The sequence below is a fragment of the Micrasema longulum genome, unplaced genomic scaffold, assembly GCF_059751315.1.
Source record: "Micrasema longulum isolate JH-2025_06_02 unplaced genomic scaffold, ASM5975131v1 h1tg000076l, whole genome shotgun sequence".
Taxonomy (NCBI): Eukaryota; Metazoa; Arthropoda; class Insecta; order Trichoptera; family Brachycentridae; genus Micrasema; species Micrasema longulum.
Genome location: NW_028277283.1, coordinates 1,317,238 through 1,331,868, shown reverse-complemented (window position 1 = coordinate 1,331,868; position 14,631 = coordinate 1,317,238). Strand labels below are relative to the sequence as shown.

The 14,631-nt window shown below is 31.8% G+C and overlaps 1 protein-coding gene across 1 annotated transcript in view; it reads left to right on the top strand.

Annotated features, from left to right (window-relative positions):
- The window catches only part of LOC148284931 (uncharacterized), a 180,767-nt gene extending 167,362 nt beyond the window's left edge, over positions 1–13,405 (top strand). Inside the window, exons 7-13 of the mRNA XM_088233059.1 lie at positions 164–3,091; positions 3,464–3,718; positions 4,448–5,299; positions 6,179–7,129; positions 7,986–8,255; positions 11,182–11,304; positions 13,214–13,405. Coding sequence (XP_088089185.1) covers positions 164–3,091; positions 3,464–3,718; positions 4,448–5,299; positions 6,179–7,129; positions 7,986–8,255; positions 11,182–11,304; positions 13,214–13,282 — 5,448 coding nt within the window. The 3' untranslated portion in view covers positions 13,283–13,405. The remainder of the gene's footprint in view (positions 1–163; positions 3,092–3,463; positions 3,719–4,447; positions 5,300–6,178; positions 7,130–7,985; positions 8,256–11,181; positions 11,305–13,213) is intronic.
- The last annotated feature ends 1,226 nt before the right edge of the window (positions 13,406–14,631 follow it).

Below are 14,631 nucleotides of genomic sequence, written 5' to 3'. Positions count from 1 at the left end.
TATCTATTTAATAAATTGGTGTGGTCATGCAAATATTTCGATTGTTTTTCTCTGATTTTCTTTTCGTACTCTGATTTCCTTAACTTCCTTGCTATGACTTTTTGTTGTGTCGTGTTGTACTCTTTATTGTTTTATAAAGGCACAAGCTCATCTTTCATTGCAGGATATAGGAGAAGAGAATACTATCTATCCCGATATAGACATTATTTCGTTCAGTCAGCCCCGAAGTACCCCGGCATCAGACAGCCTGATCACTGCGGAATCCTCCATTATGGCCTCCAGATTAATAAATGTGGAGACTTCTAACCACTCTCCTTCTGTCACCGTATCTATTTTTGATGCTTTAGCCGACATTTTGACATCAACTCCGAAAATTCCTAGGTTGTCTACAACGACAATCACAACTACGACCCCTACTCCTAAAAGTATATCCGAAGAACAAAAGTCATCGATTGATAAAATAATTGCAGTGAGTACTAAAGCAACAATTAGCGGTAGTAAGAGAGATTCTTCAGCAAGAAATGAAGGATCTACAGAAACTGGTTTCACTGTACAGTCTGAGAGTAAAACTTCTCAGGTAACAACAACTAATAAACCTGTACAGCTATCTACAGGAGGCATCTTGGGTCTTGCAACATCTTTGAATGCAAAATCAACTGATTTTCTATCTGTAACTTCTTTCCCGGAATCCTACTCGTCCCCTCCTATCATTTCCGCTACATCTCCTTCAAGCTCATCTTATACTCTACTCCAAACATCCACACCACAACAAGTTACTGATAGAAAACCATTTGCTACACTAATTTTATATTCCACTACCCAAGCCACTGCACCTACTGCTTCATTAGACTCCAATACTATCACGACACCTAGCACTAGGCAAGCATTCACTACTACTTTCTCAGATACAAACATCCTCGAACCGGATGTTACACAGATTCCCACATCTAGACAGCTCAATATAACCAATCTTTCTAATGAAAATAGTAATGAAGTGGAAACAGATCCGTCATTTATTCCACAGTCGGTAGTTGAAAATTTATCCGATATTCCAAACAAAGACACATTCTCATTTAATTTTGCCTTTTTATACAATTTTGTTACCAATACTTCTACTTTATCAGATTTAGCAGAAAAAGCCACACTGAATGCTACTACGCCTACACTTAATAATTTGTCATCTGATGTGTCAACAATATCAGAAAATGCTGTTACAATTCCTGATTCAAGCTTCACAGCTGTACCCCAAATATTGTCTCGATTTGGTGATGAACAATCAGAATCATTCCCAACACCTTCTTCTAATGCTGCATTTACTGAATCAATGATATCAAGAAAAATATCTACAATAGACGATAATCCCGTTGTTATTTATTCTAATACACCTACATCAGCATTCATTACAACACAAGTGCCAGAAATTTACAGTTTAGTTACCCAGACTCCCGAATCTTCTACTTTTTCACCACTTGGAAACACTATTTCTCAATTAGAAAGTTCTACACCTGATTACACATCCACAACATCAGTTGAAAGAGATTTAACAACAATGTTCTTAACTACTGGAACACCCGCAACAGATTCATCAATACAGACAACAAATATACCGACTTCTACTATTTCTTCAGTAAATTCAGACTTACTAACAATAATAAACAGAATTGCTTCTACTCGATTGGATGGATCTATGGTTCCTAATCAAGTATTGGGTTCCTCACGTAGAGCAAAATTGTTAAGGGACATAGAACAAATTATACTTGATAATAATTTGCAATCCATTGAAAACGGGGTAAAAAATGTATCTATTGCAGAAGTAACCACACAAATGAATAATTTATTAATGGAAAGTACTACAAAATCCTTAGCTCAGGATGATACAACAACTGCTTCTGGTGATGTTTCTATTGAAAAAAGTAATACATTTAGTATAGCTTCTACAACTAATTCTCCCGACGTTAAAGTAATAACTGTTTTACCTGAAAATACTGTTCAGACAACGGAGAGTAAAGTTATCCTCACAACTAGTACAGTTGCTGATTCGCTTACTACTTTTTCAACTAAGGACATATTGACAGATCAAACAACGCAGACAAACTTATTATCTACTACCGGGGTATTTGTACCAACAACATATTATTCAACCAAAGCATTTACAACAGATATGAGCAACTTAACCCCAAATCTATCATTTAGATCATCATATGATTCATTTACATCGACAACTCCATTCCCATCATTAAGATCAAATACAGACTCTACCATTTCACCAACTACTGATCTTCCATTATCAACTACATCAGCTACTACTTTATCCTTAAGTTCAGATATTCCATTTTCATCATCAACCACAGATGCTTTTATTTCGTTAACAACAGATTTGTCTTCTCTAACTACAACGGAAGATGCATCTTCAACTACAGATGTGGACATGACATCTGCCACTGATATTCCACTTACAACTCCTCCATTTGAAATATCTACATTTCCTATAATTTTGTCGAGACTTTCTCTAGACTCCAACACAACATCCAGTACTACACTGAAAACACCTCAAACTACCCCTTACCAGTGGGTTCCACCCTTCCCAACAGCTTGGCGTAAGAACCCCAATACTATCTCTGAAGTATCTGCCAGGTTTACCAATCGCTCACCAATAGCCCCCCCCGGAACACAGAGTTCGACGGCTAGGCCCAAAAAGGATTATTACATATATGGGGTACTTCCCAATAATACGGTGGTACGAAAAAATCCCAACAATAATGAATTGGAGACTCTCACGGAGGCAAGTCCTTTCATTATATTTGGAGTATTAGCAAATAACACAGTAATAAGAAAGTTTCCCAATGGAACAAACGTACCACAAGTAAAACAGCAAATTGATATTCTTCCAATTGATCCACGGAGCTTGAAAAATCCATTCAGTCCTGTATACAGATCTCCCGAATCTATTAAACCAATAAATAACCTTGTGGACGATATAAGCACTAATGAAATAACCCAAAACAAATTGGCTGAGAATTCAAATACTCAATCGAGCTCTGAGAGCAATATTTCGACGAAGGATGCTCCTGTAAATAACACACAACCAATGGTACTTCTGTCTTTATGAGCGAGAATGGATTCGCTATTGCTAGCTTGCTTTTTGTTATGTAGCAAGAGAAAAATCTAACCCTATTAACTGACAACTAATTCAACAATTACCGTGTACTAATTTCTATTTAAGCGTTTGATGTATTAGTTTAGTTATCTAACAGTGTACTAGTAATAAACTAACTTTAATATTTATTTTTAGTTACTTTTTATTTATTTATTAGCAATGCTTGGTATTTTTGTAGGTACTTTTCTTTGATTATGTTTTTGGGTGAAGGGTTTGGACTACTCGCGAAAAATGTAATATTGATCTTTCAAATATTTTCAGGAGTTAACCAAATTAAGAATGGGAAAAGAAATAGACATTATAAAGTCAATTTCTGCTATAAATGAAACGATTAGTAATGTCAACACAATAAGTAATGAGAAAACTGCCGTAACCAAAGAAAGCAATCCATCTCCCACAGAATCGAATGTAGTAAATCTCTTAACAACGGCGAAGCTTCCCAAAATACAGGATATATTAGTAAGCAGTATTGCAGCGGCTACTAAACAGGAAAATATTCGAACTACCACTACGGTCCAAACTTCTACTCCGAGATATCTTACTCTGGATATCGACCCTGAGGTATGTAAAGTCAAGTGTAACTTCTATATTCATTTATATTATTATTTATTAAGTACAGTGTGCATTTTAAAAGTAAAAAAATAATTGAAATATTTCAAAAATCAATTGAGATATTTTCAAAAAAAGTGTAAAGGAATTATTTTTAATTAAAAATAAATATTTGCATTCTTATGATTTAGGTACCCAAATATTTCAATTTTAGAGTAATTTACAACTAGTCGGAAATAACTGGGCTTGAAAATAAGTGTTCAATTGCGGTAGAACTGGATTCAAACCTTAGAACTCTGGTCTATGAGTCCGCGACACTACCGCAAGACCACAAGCTGCTCTTAATAATTAATTACTTAGATTTTATAGATAATTTTATTTGTTCGCACAGTGTAAAAACCTCTAATGGTGATATATAAATATATATATTTTCTGGTGTCCCAGAGAGCCATAACTACTTGGCTTACGGCATTCTAGATTACCATTAACATTGCTGACAATTATTTGATCTAAACTTTGAGAATTGATTCACAGGATATACGAGAATCGCTAGCTAAACAGAGAGACTAGTATTCATAATATTAAAAATATTTGTTTGGCTGCATAATGTACTAACCGCAACATGTCTAATCATACTATGTAATTTTTATAAATTGTTTGAGCAATACAGCATTTTAACTCTAGCTCCAGCAATACTGCATATTTTTTCCAGATTTATGTAAAATGTACCCATTTTTACAGACAAAACAGATTCGCACTGAAAAACCAACTAACAATGCAGCAAATACAGTTTTTCGTTGGAAACCGATATCAAATGATATTTTATCCACCGAAACAGCGAAAGAGTCTTATATTCAAAGAATTACTACTAGCAGTCCAATAGGTTCAACAGTTATATATCAAGCAACAACTAGTTTTCCAGAGAGCACTGAAAACAGTAATGATATAAATCTTTCTGTTAGAAGTGGGATCACTTCGAGGCGTGTCACTGCAACTGATTTTACAACTGAACAAACAGTTGTGGAGAGTGAGACCAATAATGCCATTGACAGTGATGAATATCCCGATATTTCAACTGTTAGCAGCATTCGTACAACTATGCGGCAACCGGTTTACATTCCCCAATACACAACTAAAGTAGAGCCGGTAATACAGCCAGGCCCAGTGACGACGGAATTCACACCTTATACCGCAGAAATAAGACCTGTTTATATTACCACACCTCAAAGGAGGCCTCCGACAACGACAACCACCGAAATACCCCCTACAGTTATGACAACGACGCAAACGAGGCCGACAACTATTCGGAATAGACAACCGAGTACAACTTCAAAAAGACCGACTTCTACAACAACACAGAGAACTACTACCGAGCCGAGCGCAACATTCCCAGCTCCGAGAGAACCCTTTATAGCCGAGTACCAAAGTGTTATTTCAACTACCCAGAGACGCCCGCCAAGCACTAGCAGAAGAACAGTTTCCACTACAAGAAGAACAGCTCCTTCAACAACTGAACCAAACATTCTTACTACAGTTTCATCAGATAGATCAACTTATTCCATTGAAGAAGATATCGCTTTCTTAAAGAATCTGGTATGTTTGTGCAATTAAAAGCAAATTAGATGGGTTATGATATTCTATTTGTAGAATTGCACATGTGTATTATAAATATTTAGTTCATTTGTTAATAAGCTTTCCATCTATTATTTTAAAATTCCAGCTGTGTTCCTATGGGTGTTTTCTGTGATATCTTTTGATAACTATATTGTCACGCATTTATTTATTTACTTCCTACATTAAAACTTCTAGGAAGGTTCTAAACTATAAAACCCACCAAGGTTTCTATTACATAAACAACTCTAACTCACACTGACTATTTTATGCATATTATTTATACCCTAATTCCCCCTACATTCTTCATTAAAAGTTATGTACTACAACATATTTATTTTAATCTTCGACTTATTTTGCTTTTTTAATTATAATGTATTTTGAACATAATAATTTCACAATATTTTATATAATATGAATACTGTATTTTACTTACTATAAGCATTTTTAATATTATATTACCTTTTTCTTTTGGTTGACTGGAAAAAAATTGGCTATGGTGATAGTCTTGTATTTGTTCATTTTGTTTTATAATTTGTATATGTATAAATGATTACTGTGTTTGCAGTTGAAAAAGTGACTATGATAATTATGTAAACAGCGAAGGAGTAATTTTTATTTAAATTAAATGAACATCGAGTTTTTACAATGTTTTCAATTATTTTTTAGATTTTTTTTTTCTTAACGCAATATTATAATTATCATTCTCATTCCTTCAACTATAATATTGTAAATAATAAATGTGATAAATAAATGATAAATAATCAATCCCATTTTATGGTTTTGCCCTTATATTACTAGAATAATTACTATGAAGTATATTAGTAAAAAAATAAATTAATTCATTTTTTGTGTTTCTAGAAACAATTGGTAGCTGTAGAAGGACAAACTAAGGAACAAACACTAGCCAATAGGGTAATTGCTATGGCTGTTGAAAAGAACTTAGCCGAACTGAGGGCTAAAACATCGACTACTTCCACCACTACAACTACTACAACAACCACTACAACAACAACCACTACTACTACAACTCCCCGTCCTCCTCCGGCAACCAGACCTCCATCAAGATTTGGGAAACAAATCAGTAAACCAAACAACCTCGATGTTGCCACATCTCTTACACAGACTGCCATACAAAACCCATCTATTCAAGATGATATAATCGCATTCCAGAATGATGCTAAATTATTGCAGTCCCTTCTGAGCTTAACAGGACAAAAACTTCCTAAATTTAATGTACCGCAGCAGCCAATTGAAGCGAAACCCTCCAAATCTACTGGAATAAAAAGCGCCACGGTGAACCCCTCTGACTTGAAGTTCCTACAGACTTTATTAGCCTCCCCATCGCCAATAAATAACATTCAAGCCAACAATGAACTATTGAAGCAATTAACTGCTAATATACAAACAACAGCTTCACCGAGTGTTACCAGATCTACCACAACAGAAAAAAAGATTTCTCGTACTACAACGACTCCCCCTGTAATCAAAATATACCCCAATGAACCTTCCACTCCTTCTATAAACGATGATATCAAAAACTTCCAGAAGGATACTCTTCTTCTTCAAAATTTGTTGAAAATCCAGGGAGCTGGTGAGTCGTCTACTCAGAATATTTTGAACCTCAACGGTTTGACAAGTGATAAAGCTCTAGCTGCATTGTTGGGTCAGTCAGAAACACCCAAAGACGTCACAAAGATTCCTGTTAAGCTTAGCACAGAGTACGGGAAAACTAATGAAGCGCTTTTAGCTGCATTGCTAAAGGAACAAGGATTAGGACCTACGACACCTCAGGAGCAGTTGAAATTAGCAGTGAGTTTTTAAAAAATCTATTCATCTTACTTGTTCATATAATCAACGTTAGGAATTGATAGTTTTATATGATACACTGGAAGTTTTGAATCACTGGTTGCGCCTTTCTGGTTTGTAAATATTTTTTCATTTCTGTTTTGTTTTCTGATCTTTATTAAGTTTCTGGCCCTGAATAGCCCTTGATAAAGTGTTTCTGATTCAATGGCTACTGTCAGGTGAAAATCCTGAAAACAGAAATCAAGTGGAGATAATTCCATCCTGTTGTGTAGTGGTTGGCACATTCTTCTACCATGCTTGAGGTCCTAGGTTCGATACCCGGTAGAGTGGATGCAAAATATTGATTCTAAAATTCATTCTTCACTGCAATATTTAATCGTTTCTGGACTGGCACCTGAAGCGTTAGATTATTCACCTTACCTGCATGTAACAGGTGATCCAGATACACTGTATTTGTAGTACCTTATGTACCACTGAGTGCAGATAGGAAAATGATGATGATCCTGACTATCTTGGCATTTTCTGTGATCAGTCGAGACCAATTTTATTATTATTGGATTGATGTCTAATAATATATTAAATAACAAATAATCCATATTTTTAGGCAACATGTGAATACATATATCTTTGTGCATAATTGATCTGTTTTGTTTTTTTTTGATGGGTTGGGTATTCTTGGTAAATTATTAACTTTCTCTATGTTTCTTCTTAGATACCTATTTGCTTTAAAAAAATATATTCCGTAAAATTTTGTATCTGAAGCACTACCTTAAGTGGTTAAAAACAAAGTGTTCATGCATATTTTTATTTTAATTAAATAATATTTCATTTGTAATATTTTGGTTTTATTAATTTCCAGGCTTTGCTAAACCAAGTGGTGGTGACTCCCAAGCCTCGTATCCGTTCCACCTCCCGCCCCCCGCCTCCCACCCGCCAGGCGCGCCCCCTCCTGGACGGCCTCTCCTGGCTGTGGCAACAGTGGCAGGAGACCGGGAGCGGAGTGGGCGGCGCGGAGGTCAGGCCCCGCCCTGTCTCTACCTCCGGAGGGGGCTTCCTGTTCGGCTCAGGGCCCTTCGTGGGAAATGCGGGAGAGGAAACCAATATAAGGCCGTCGAGAGAAGAAAGCAGGGTTTGTTGCTTTAGAATATCAAACGTATTGATGGCAGCTACGTAAATTATCGCATCTTTAAAACATCAACTTTTCGGGCCAGCCAGTATTTTTTTTGATAATCCATTCTAATTCGGATGATTTCCGTCAACTGTTTAAAAAAAAAAAATCTACACCTAACTAAGACTTCTAGAAGTCTATATCATTCTCACTCAGAAATAAGAACTGCGGATTATACCCATTAACCAGGAAAAAATTCAGTGTTACAGAAAATTGGATATAAAAGATGTTTTTTTATATGCGGTGAAAATTAGAGCATTTAATTGTACGGCAAAGTATCTCTAAAATGCATGAAAAAAATTACAAAAATGAACTACTTTAAATTTCGCCACAAGGTCACCGATGGCCATTAGTGACGTCACGGGCGGAGTTATTTCAAAATTAAAAAAACTTAACAAAATCATAGGGATTAAAATTATTTTTATGTATCGTATTATAATACGAAATATAAAAATAATTTAAAAAAAAATTTGGCTTAGTATAACTGTATATATAATATAACTGTATTCTTCATCTGCCTAGACATAGACAGTCCTAGATGATATAAAAATAATAGTAATAATATATGAGTATAATTCTTCGGGTTTTTTGCAAAGTTGATTTCATTACAATATTTACATAGTTGCTATCAATATAACCTCTAAATATCATTATCTACATCGCTAGGTGAAAAGAGAGCTGCATTGGTTCATCAATTGCAACGTATCTCTCAATAGTTTGTTACTACACTTTAGTATTATGACTGTAAAGACAAGTATTCAGTATAAATGAAATATGTGCATGTGCTTGTATTTAAAACATGTGCTTTGATGTTATTATATTAACTGTTTTTGAAATGTGTCATGATATAATTATGAGGGTGTTATTTGCAAACCTGGTAAAATCCAAAATCTTCAAAAAGTGAGATATGAATTGAAACTTATTCAGAATACAATTGTTTACAATAATTATAACATTGTCTGCTCAAAATACAGCTTTATTTGTGAGAATTTCACTTCCAAATGAGGAACTTCAGCCCTAAACGAAGTTGGATACTGAAAATGTTTTCTTGTGCGTGTTAAATAAAAAATTAAAGCATTTAATTGTACTGCAAAGTTTCTTGAAAATGTACAAAAAAAACAGTCTTACGCTTCAGGTACCAGTCCAGGGACTATGAAATATTCTAGTGTAAAAACACCCTTTTAAATAAATATTTCATATCAACCTTGTCGGGAATCAAACCCGAGACCTCTTGCATGGCAGGCAAACCCGCCGACCACTACGCCACGAGGCTGACTACTATACTTTATATACTGTAATAATTACTCCACAATACAAACAAAAAAAAACAACAAATTATTTTAAATATACAACAATTTACATAAATTAGATTTTCATAATTTTAAAATTGAAGCACATAAAATATTTTAAGTATCAGGTATTTTTCACATTCATATTGTCATTTATATTAAAAAAAAATATACACATATATATCTATTTTCTAAAGCACACATATTATCAGTATGCTCCAATACCCCTGAAAGAATAACAGTCTTATAGACAACAGACTGGACCATTACTGCATGTGTATTTTGATTTATATTTGTGAGATCAAAGCAATATGCTCACTACAAAACAGCTTTAATATTTTTAACAATCAATGCTGCTTTGTGCGTTCAACCATCATGTCTTTGTTTTGAAAATTTCATCAATGCTATCCTAGATCGCACTAAATAGTATGGCTTGTGTAGTTTGATTTTCAGCCCAAAGAAAATCTTCAAGAAATGCTTATTAACCATTAATGCCCTGCGAACTCATAATCAATCCATATCAATTGATTTTTAAATATTTGTTGAGTATCTACGGCCATAATAATACAAAATATTTTGTATGAAAGAAACTTAAAATATCAAACAATATTCGTCCCGATAAACTATCAACTAATAGTTTGTCATCGGGTGCACAAACATATATTACATTATGATTTTGATATTTTTGAAAGAAAAATTGTCCTTAAAACTGCAATTAATCAATGAGTATAAATAATTTAAATGAAAAGCCAATATAATATAAGGAAAAACATAAAAAATTAAATTATTTATCGACTTGGCGTTTATTTTGTAGAACTCCATATTATATTTTAATGTTAAAATCAAACACTGGTTTAAGTGTTTGTTTGACATTTGTTTGAAAATGCCTTAACAAGGTGAAACAATTGTCTGATTTTTTATTTTTGTTTTAAAAAATAAAATAAATTAGTATACTCAAAGCAGTGTTTGATTTAATATTACATTATTCAACGAATTTTAAAATTATGGTTATATGAAAATCATAAATCAATCAAAACATGCAGCATTTGAATTATTTTCAAAGCATAGAGTATTTTTACAGATGCTCGAGGCAAAATATAATTAATTTTGGTTTCCATACGCAATATATGTCACGCCGAGAACTCGTGTTATGATTACGAGGCATTACACATAATATAATACCATTATGTGGGTTCATTTTAATCTGGAATAAGCTTGAAAATCTGCATTTACACAAGCAAACCTTTAAAATAAATACTGTTTTATTTATCACTGGATTGGCATGAGGAGAAAATGTCTGAATCGTAGAGATATTGAATTAATTTAGTATATTATGATATAAACCATTTTTATTTCATATACTGAGGATTGTAACGTCAAATTATGTAAGTATTTTGTAAAAATCAGCTTGAGAATTGTCTCTGCATATCAGTGTACATATTAAAATCAATATCATGAACCACAGTTGTTTGTTTGCCATCTTGGCACATGCGTTGAGTACTTGGAACATGCGTGTGTATGAAAGATTGTGACTGAAAGGGAAAACAACATTTAAGCTACGCAGAAGATGATTTTGGGATAAATAATTTGTCAATTAGGTACCTCTGCCTCCTCCTCAAATTGTGGATACTCCGGAAAATGGTCCCGGTAGAGGACAACTAGTCACAGCTGCTGTTAATGTTACCAGAGCCTTTTCTCAGTTTCTCGGAGCAGCCATTCAGGTTCATTTCATCTTTAATATAATCCATTGGTTCCTATTCCCCCTTCACTGTAAATATACAATTAATAATCTCTTTAATAACTCCATACTCGAGTAAAGATGGAGTTCCGAATAACATAAATTTAATACAAATTGACTAAAAATGTACAAAAATATATTGTTGGCAAGATACACATATTGTAGTGTTTCGATGTATTGTCTACGTACTGCAACTTTTATAGTATTTGTTGATAATATCTTTTTTCTTAAACACAACTATGCCCCCCTGAGATTAGAAAAATAACTCATTTTAATATTATACATAATCTTAAATATTAGTCCCAAAAAATATTTATAAAGATTTAAACACATTGACAACTTGCAAAGCATGTTTTCAACTCATCTGTAAACCAGTCAATAAAGTCATTTCAATAATGCAACAACAAAAAAAGTTACAAAATAAGTCACAAAATATATGGTTTTAAATAAAATTATCATTTTTTGTGGATGTAGCCACTTCACTGGCGGAATGTCAAATATATTATTTTATTTAAAGAGTACATCAATTACAATTTTTGATAATATGATATTGAAAATAAATTTTAAAATGTTTTTTTTTTTTTAAATCAAAAAATAAAATACTTTTAATGCATATACTCTGTATGAGACAATAATCTATATTCCTCAGCTTCTTTTCTAGCCCTTTTTGCTATCATTTACGGACTAGAGTTTTGAAAGCATTGCTAATTTATTTTGCTTACTGCTCTCCATAATTGATCAATTATAATTTATTTTTTTTATCTCAAGGGGCGAAATTCATTGACTTTATTTTCAAGACTTGGGTTACTATAGTTTTAAAAACTAAACTAACATATTTTTATTTAACTTATAAACATATTGTTTTGCTATTTTTTTTTTTTTAAAAAGGTGAAGGTTTTAAGAATCTAGACTATTGCATTAATTTAATAATAATATTAGGTGTGAGTTTATGAATGCGATTTATATTCATGTTTTGAAATAAATTATTTATCAATTTATTTCTCAAAAGTTGCATGTTTTTTTTTGTTTTTGCTATAAAAAAATAAATTATATTTATAATGATGTAGTTTGAATTATTTGTCAATGAATTTTAATACTAACCTATTACATAAGGACAGTGAGATAAATATTCTTTACTAATTTGTTAATTTTTCATTTTATTCTTATTAGTACTTTGTTTAATTTTTAACCTATTTATTTCAATCCTTTCCGCAATTCATTTCTTAATTGTTTATTTTTATTTAGTTTATTGTTGTTTTAAAGCATGCATTAAAAAAAAAACTTTAATTACTTCAATCAGTCTTTTAAAAATAACTGTAATTTTTAAAAATGTTTTTATTTTGCATTTTAATTATATTTAAATATTTAAACATTTAAGTGAAAGTTTATTTTGTATTTCTACTGTAAAAAGTTCCTTGAACTAGTAATTTATAAACAAATAAATATTTATACATAACTACGCTGGAAAGGAAAAAGTTACCAAGTGACATGTAGCAACTTTACTGAAGAGCCAATATTTTTATTTTTTTTAATGAATAAAAAAATCGTGTACATATTTATTATTTTGACCTGATTCCTTCATAATTTAAATAAAAATATAAGATTCCTTATTAATTAAAAAAAAAAAACTTTAATTGGCTCTTCAGTAAAATTGCTACATGATGCTTGGTAACTTTTTCCTTTGCAGCATATTATAATAAATACATAGTCAACTTTAATTATTTCCCACACAGATATTTTGTGTTAAAAATTGTGTGTATATTAGTTTGATATAAAGATTTGAGGCTTTTCAATGTTTCCAATTAGAAAGAAATTGTTGTTCAAATGACGAAACATAATTTATTATAATTTGTTTTGGAGTAATATATTTGTTTGTTTTTTGCAATATCTAGGGAGCTGCACAGACATTCCAGAATGTTGTAAAGGCGGGAACAAGAGCAATTACCAGTGGTTCCGGATAAACTAGTTCATTTTATTGTTTTATATCATCGATAGAAATAAATTGACAATGGAGATGACATCTTTAAACATAAATGGAAAATTCAAATCCCGCAAAAAGACTAAATACAAACTACCCAGAAAAATAATTTCATAATGTATTTTTCAGCATAGAGATGATAGATAAAAAAAACTGAATAAAATTTAATCAAAATTGTGCTGTCCGGAAATTTATATTTTATAGTAATTTATATTTCTGATGTAGATTTTATCCATACTTTTCAAAAAGAATATCTTATATGATTAATGAGAAAGTTGGTGTTTTTTAAAAACTTTATTACTTCAGGTAAAATAATTTTTCCTGTTATTTTGATCCCACTATGATTTTTTAAATTATCAAAATCTCCTTTTACTTGTGACATCTTTTCTTTTAATTCTAGATTTTTTTCTACTATAGTCAAATACAATTTATTATTGTCCAAATATTTTTTTAATTATGGCGATATTTTTGAGAAGTTTTGTCTTACAATTAAATGTTAGTATTAAATATTACAACAAAAAAAAACATTCAATAATTATATTACGAGTTAACTTTTGTATTATTCAATTTCTAACTGCATAATTTTGAGTTTCCGTAATGCATTTTTGTCCATTGTATGCTATTTGTACTATAAAAAGGAGCGGTCAGCAGCCTTATCTGATATAAAATTAGCACACAACCTATCAAGAATGTTGGTGTTTCCAGCATTTTAAAACTTGTTAATATCACCATATTGTTTATTTTTACTTTGAACTGAATTGAATTATTTAACGGTTGTGAATATAATTTATAACTTCTGAATAACACTTGAGCTTCCATTAAAATATTTCTCTTGTATTCTCCAATACTAATGATTGTAGTTTAGTGTCACTTTTCTTTATTATAGAAACATTATTTTATATGAAAAATAAAATAATTGGTTTTGTAATTTTTCCTATGTGCCATTGATGCACATGATGTTTATGGCTGTACATATTAAACATATTTTTTTACTGCTTTTTTAAAACTATGAGGGGTGTTAGTGTGATTTTACTTACAATACGTGGGAAGCAATGTGATTTCAATTACTTTTAAGGTTACTAAATAAATGAATTATGTGCTTCTAAAATTTGCAGAGTGAAAGTACCTAATTTGACTTAAATTTAAATATGTTCAATCTTATTTTCATAAGAGGATCTCCTTTGGGAAAAATGAATTCTTACTATGTTTATTATATTGTGCTATTTAAAATTTAAAATGTTTAATAGATTCCATCACTGTCACGATCAAATCAGCAAATTATTTATGTAAATAAAGTTGTTTATTTATCAAAATTGTGCTGTGTTGATGGCG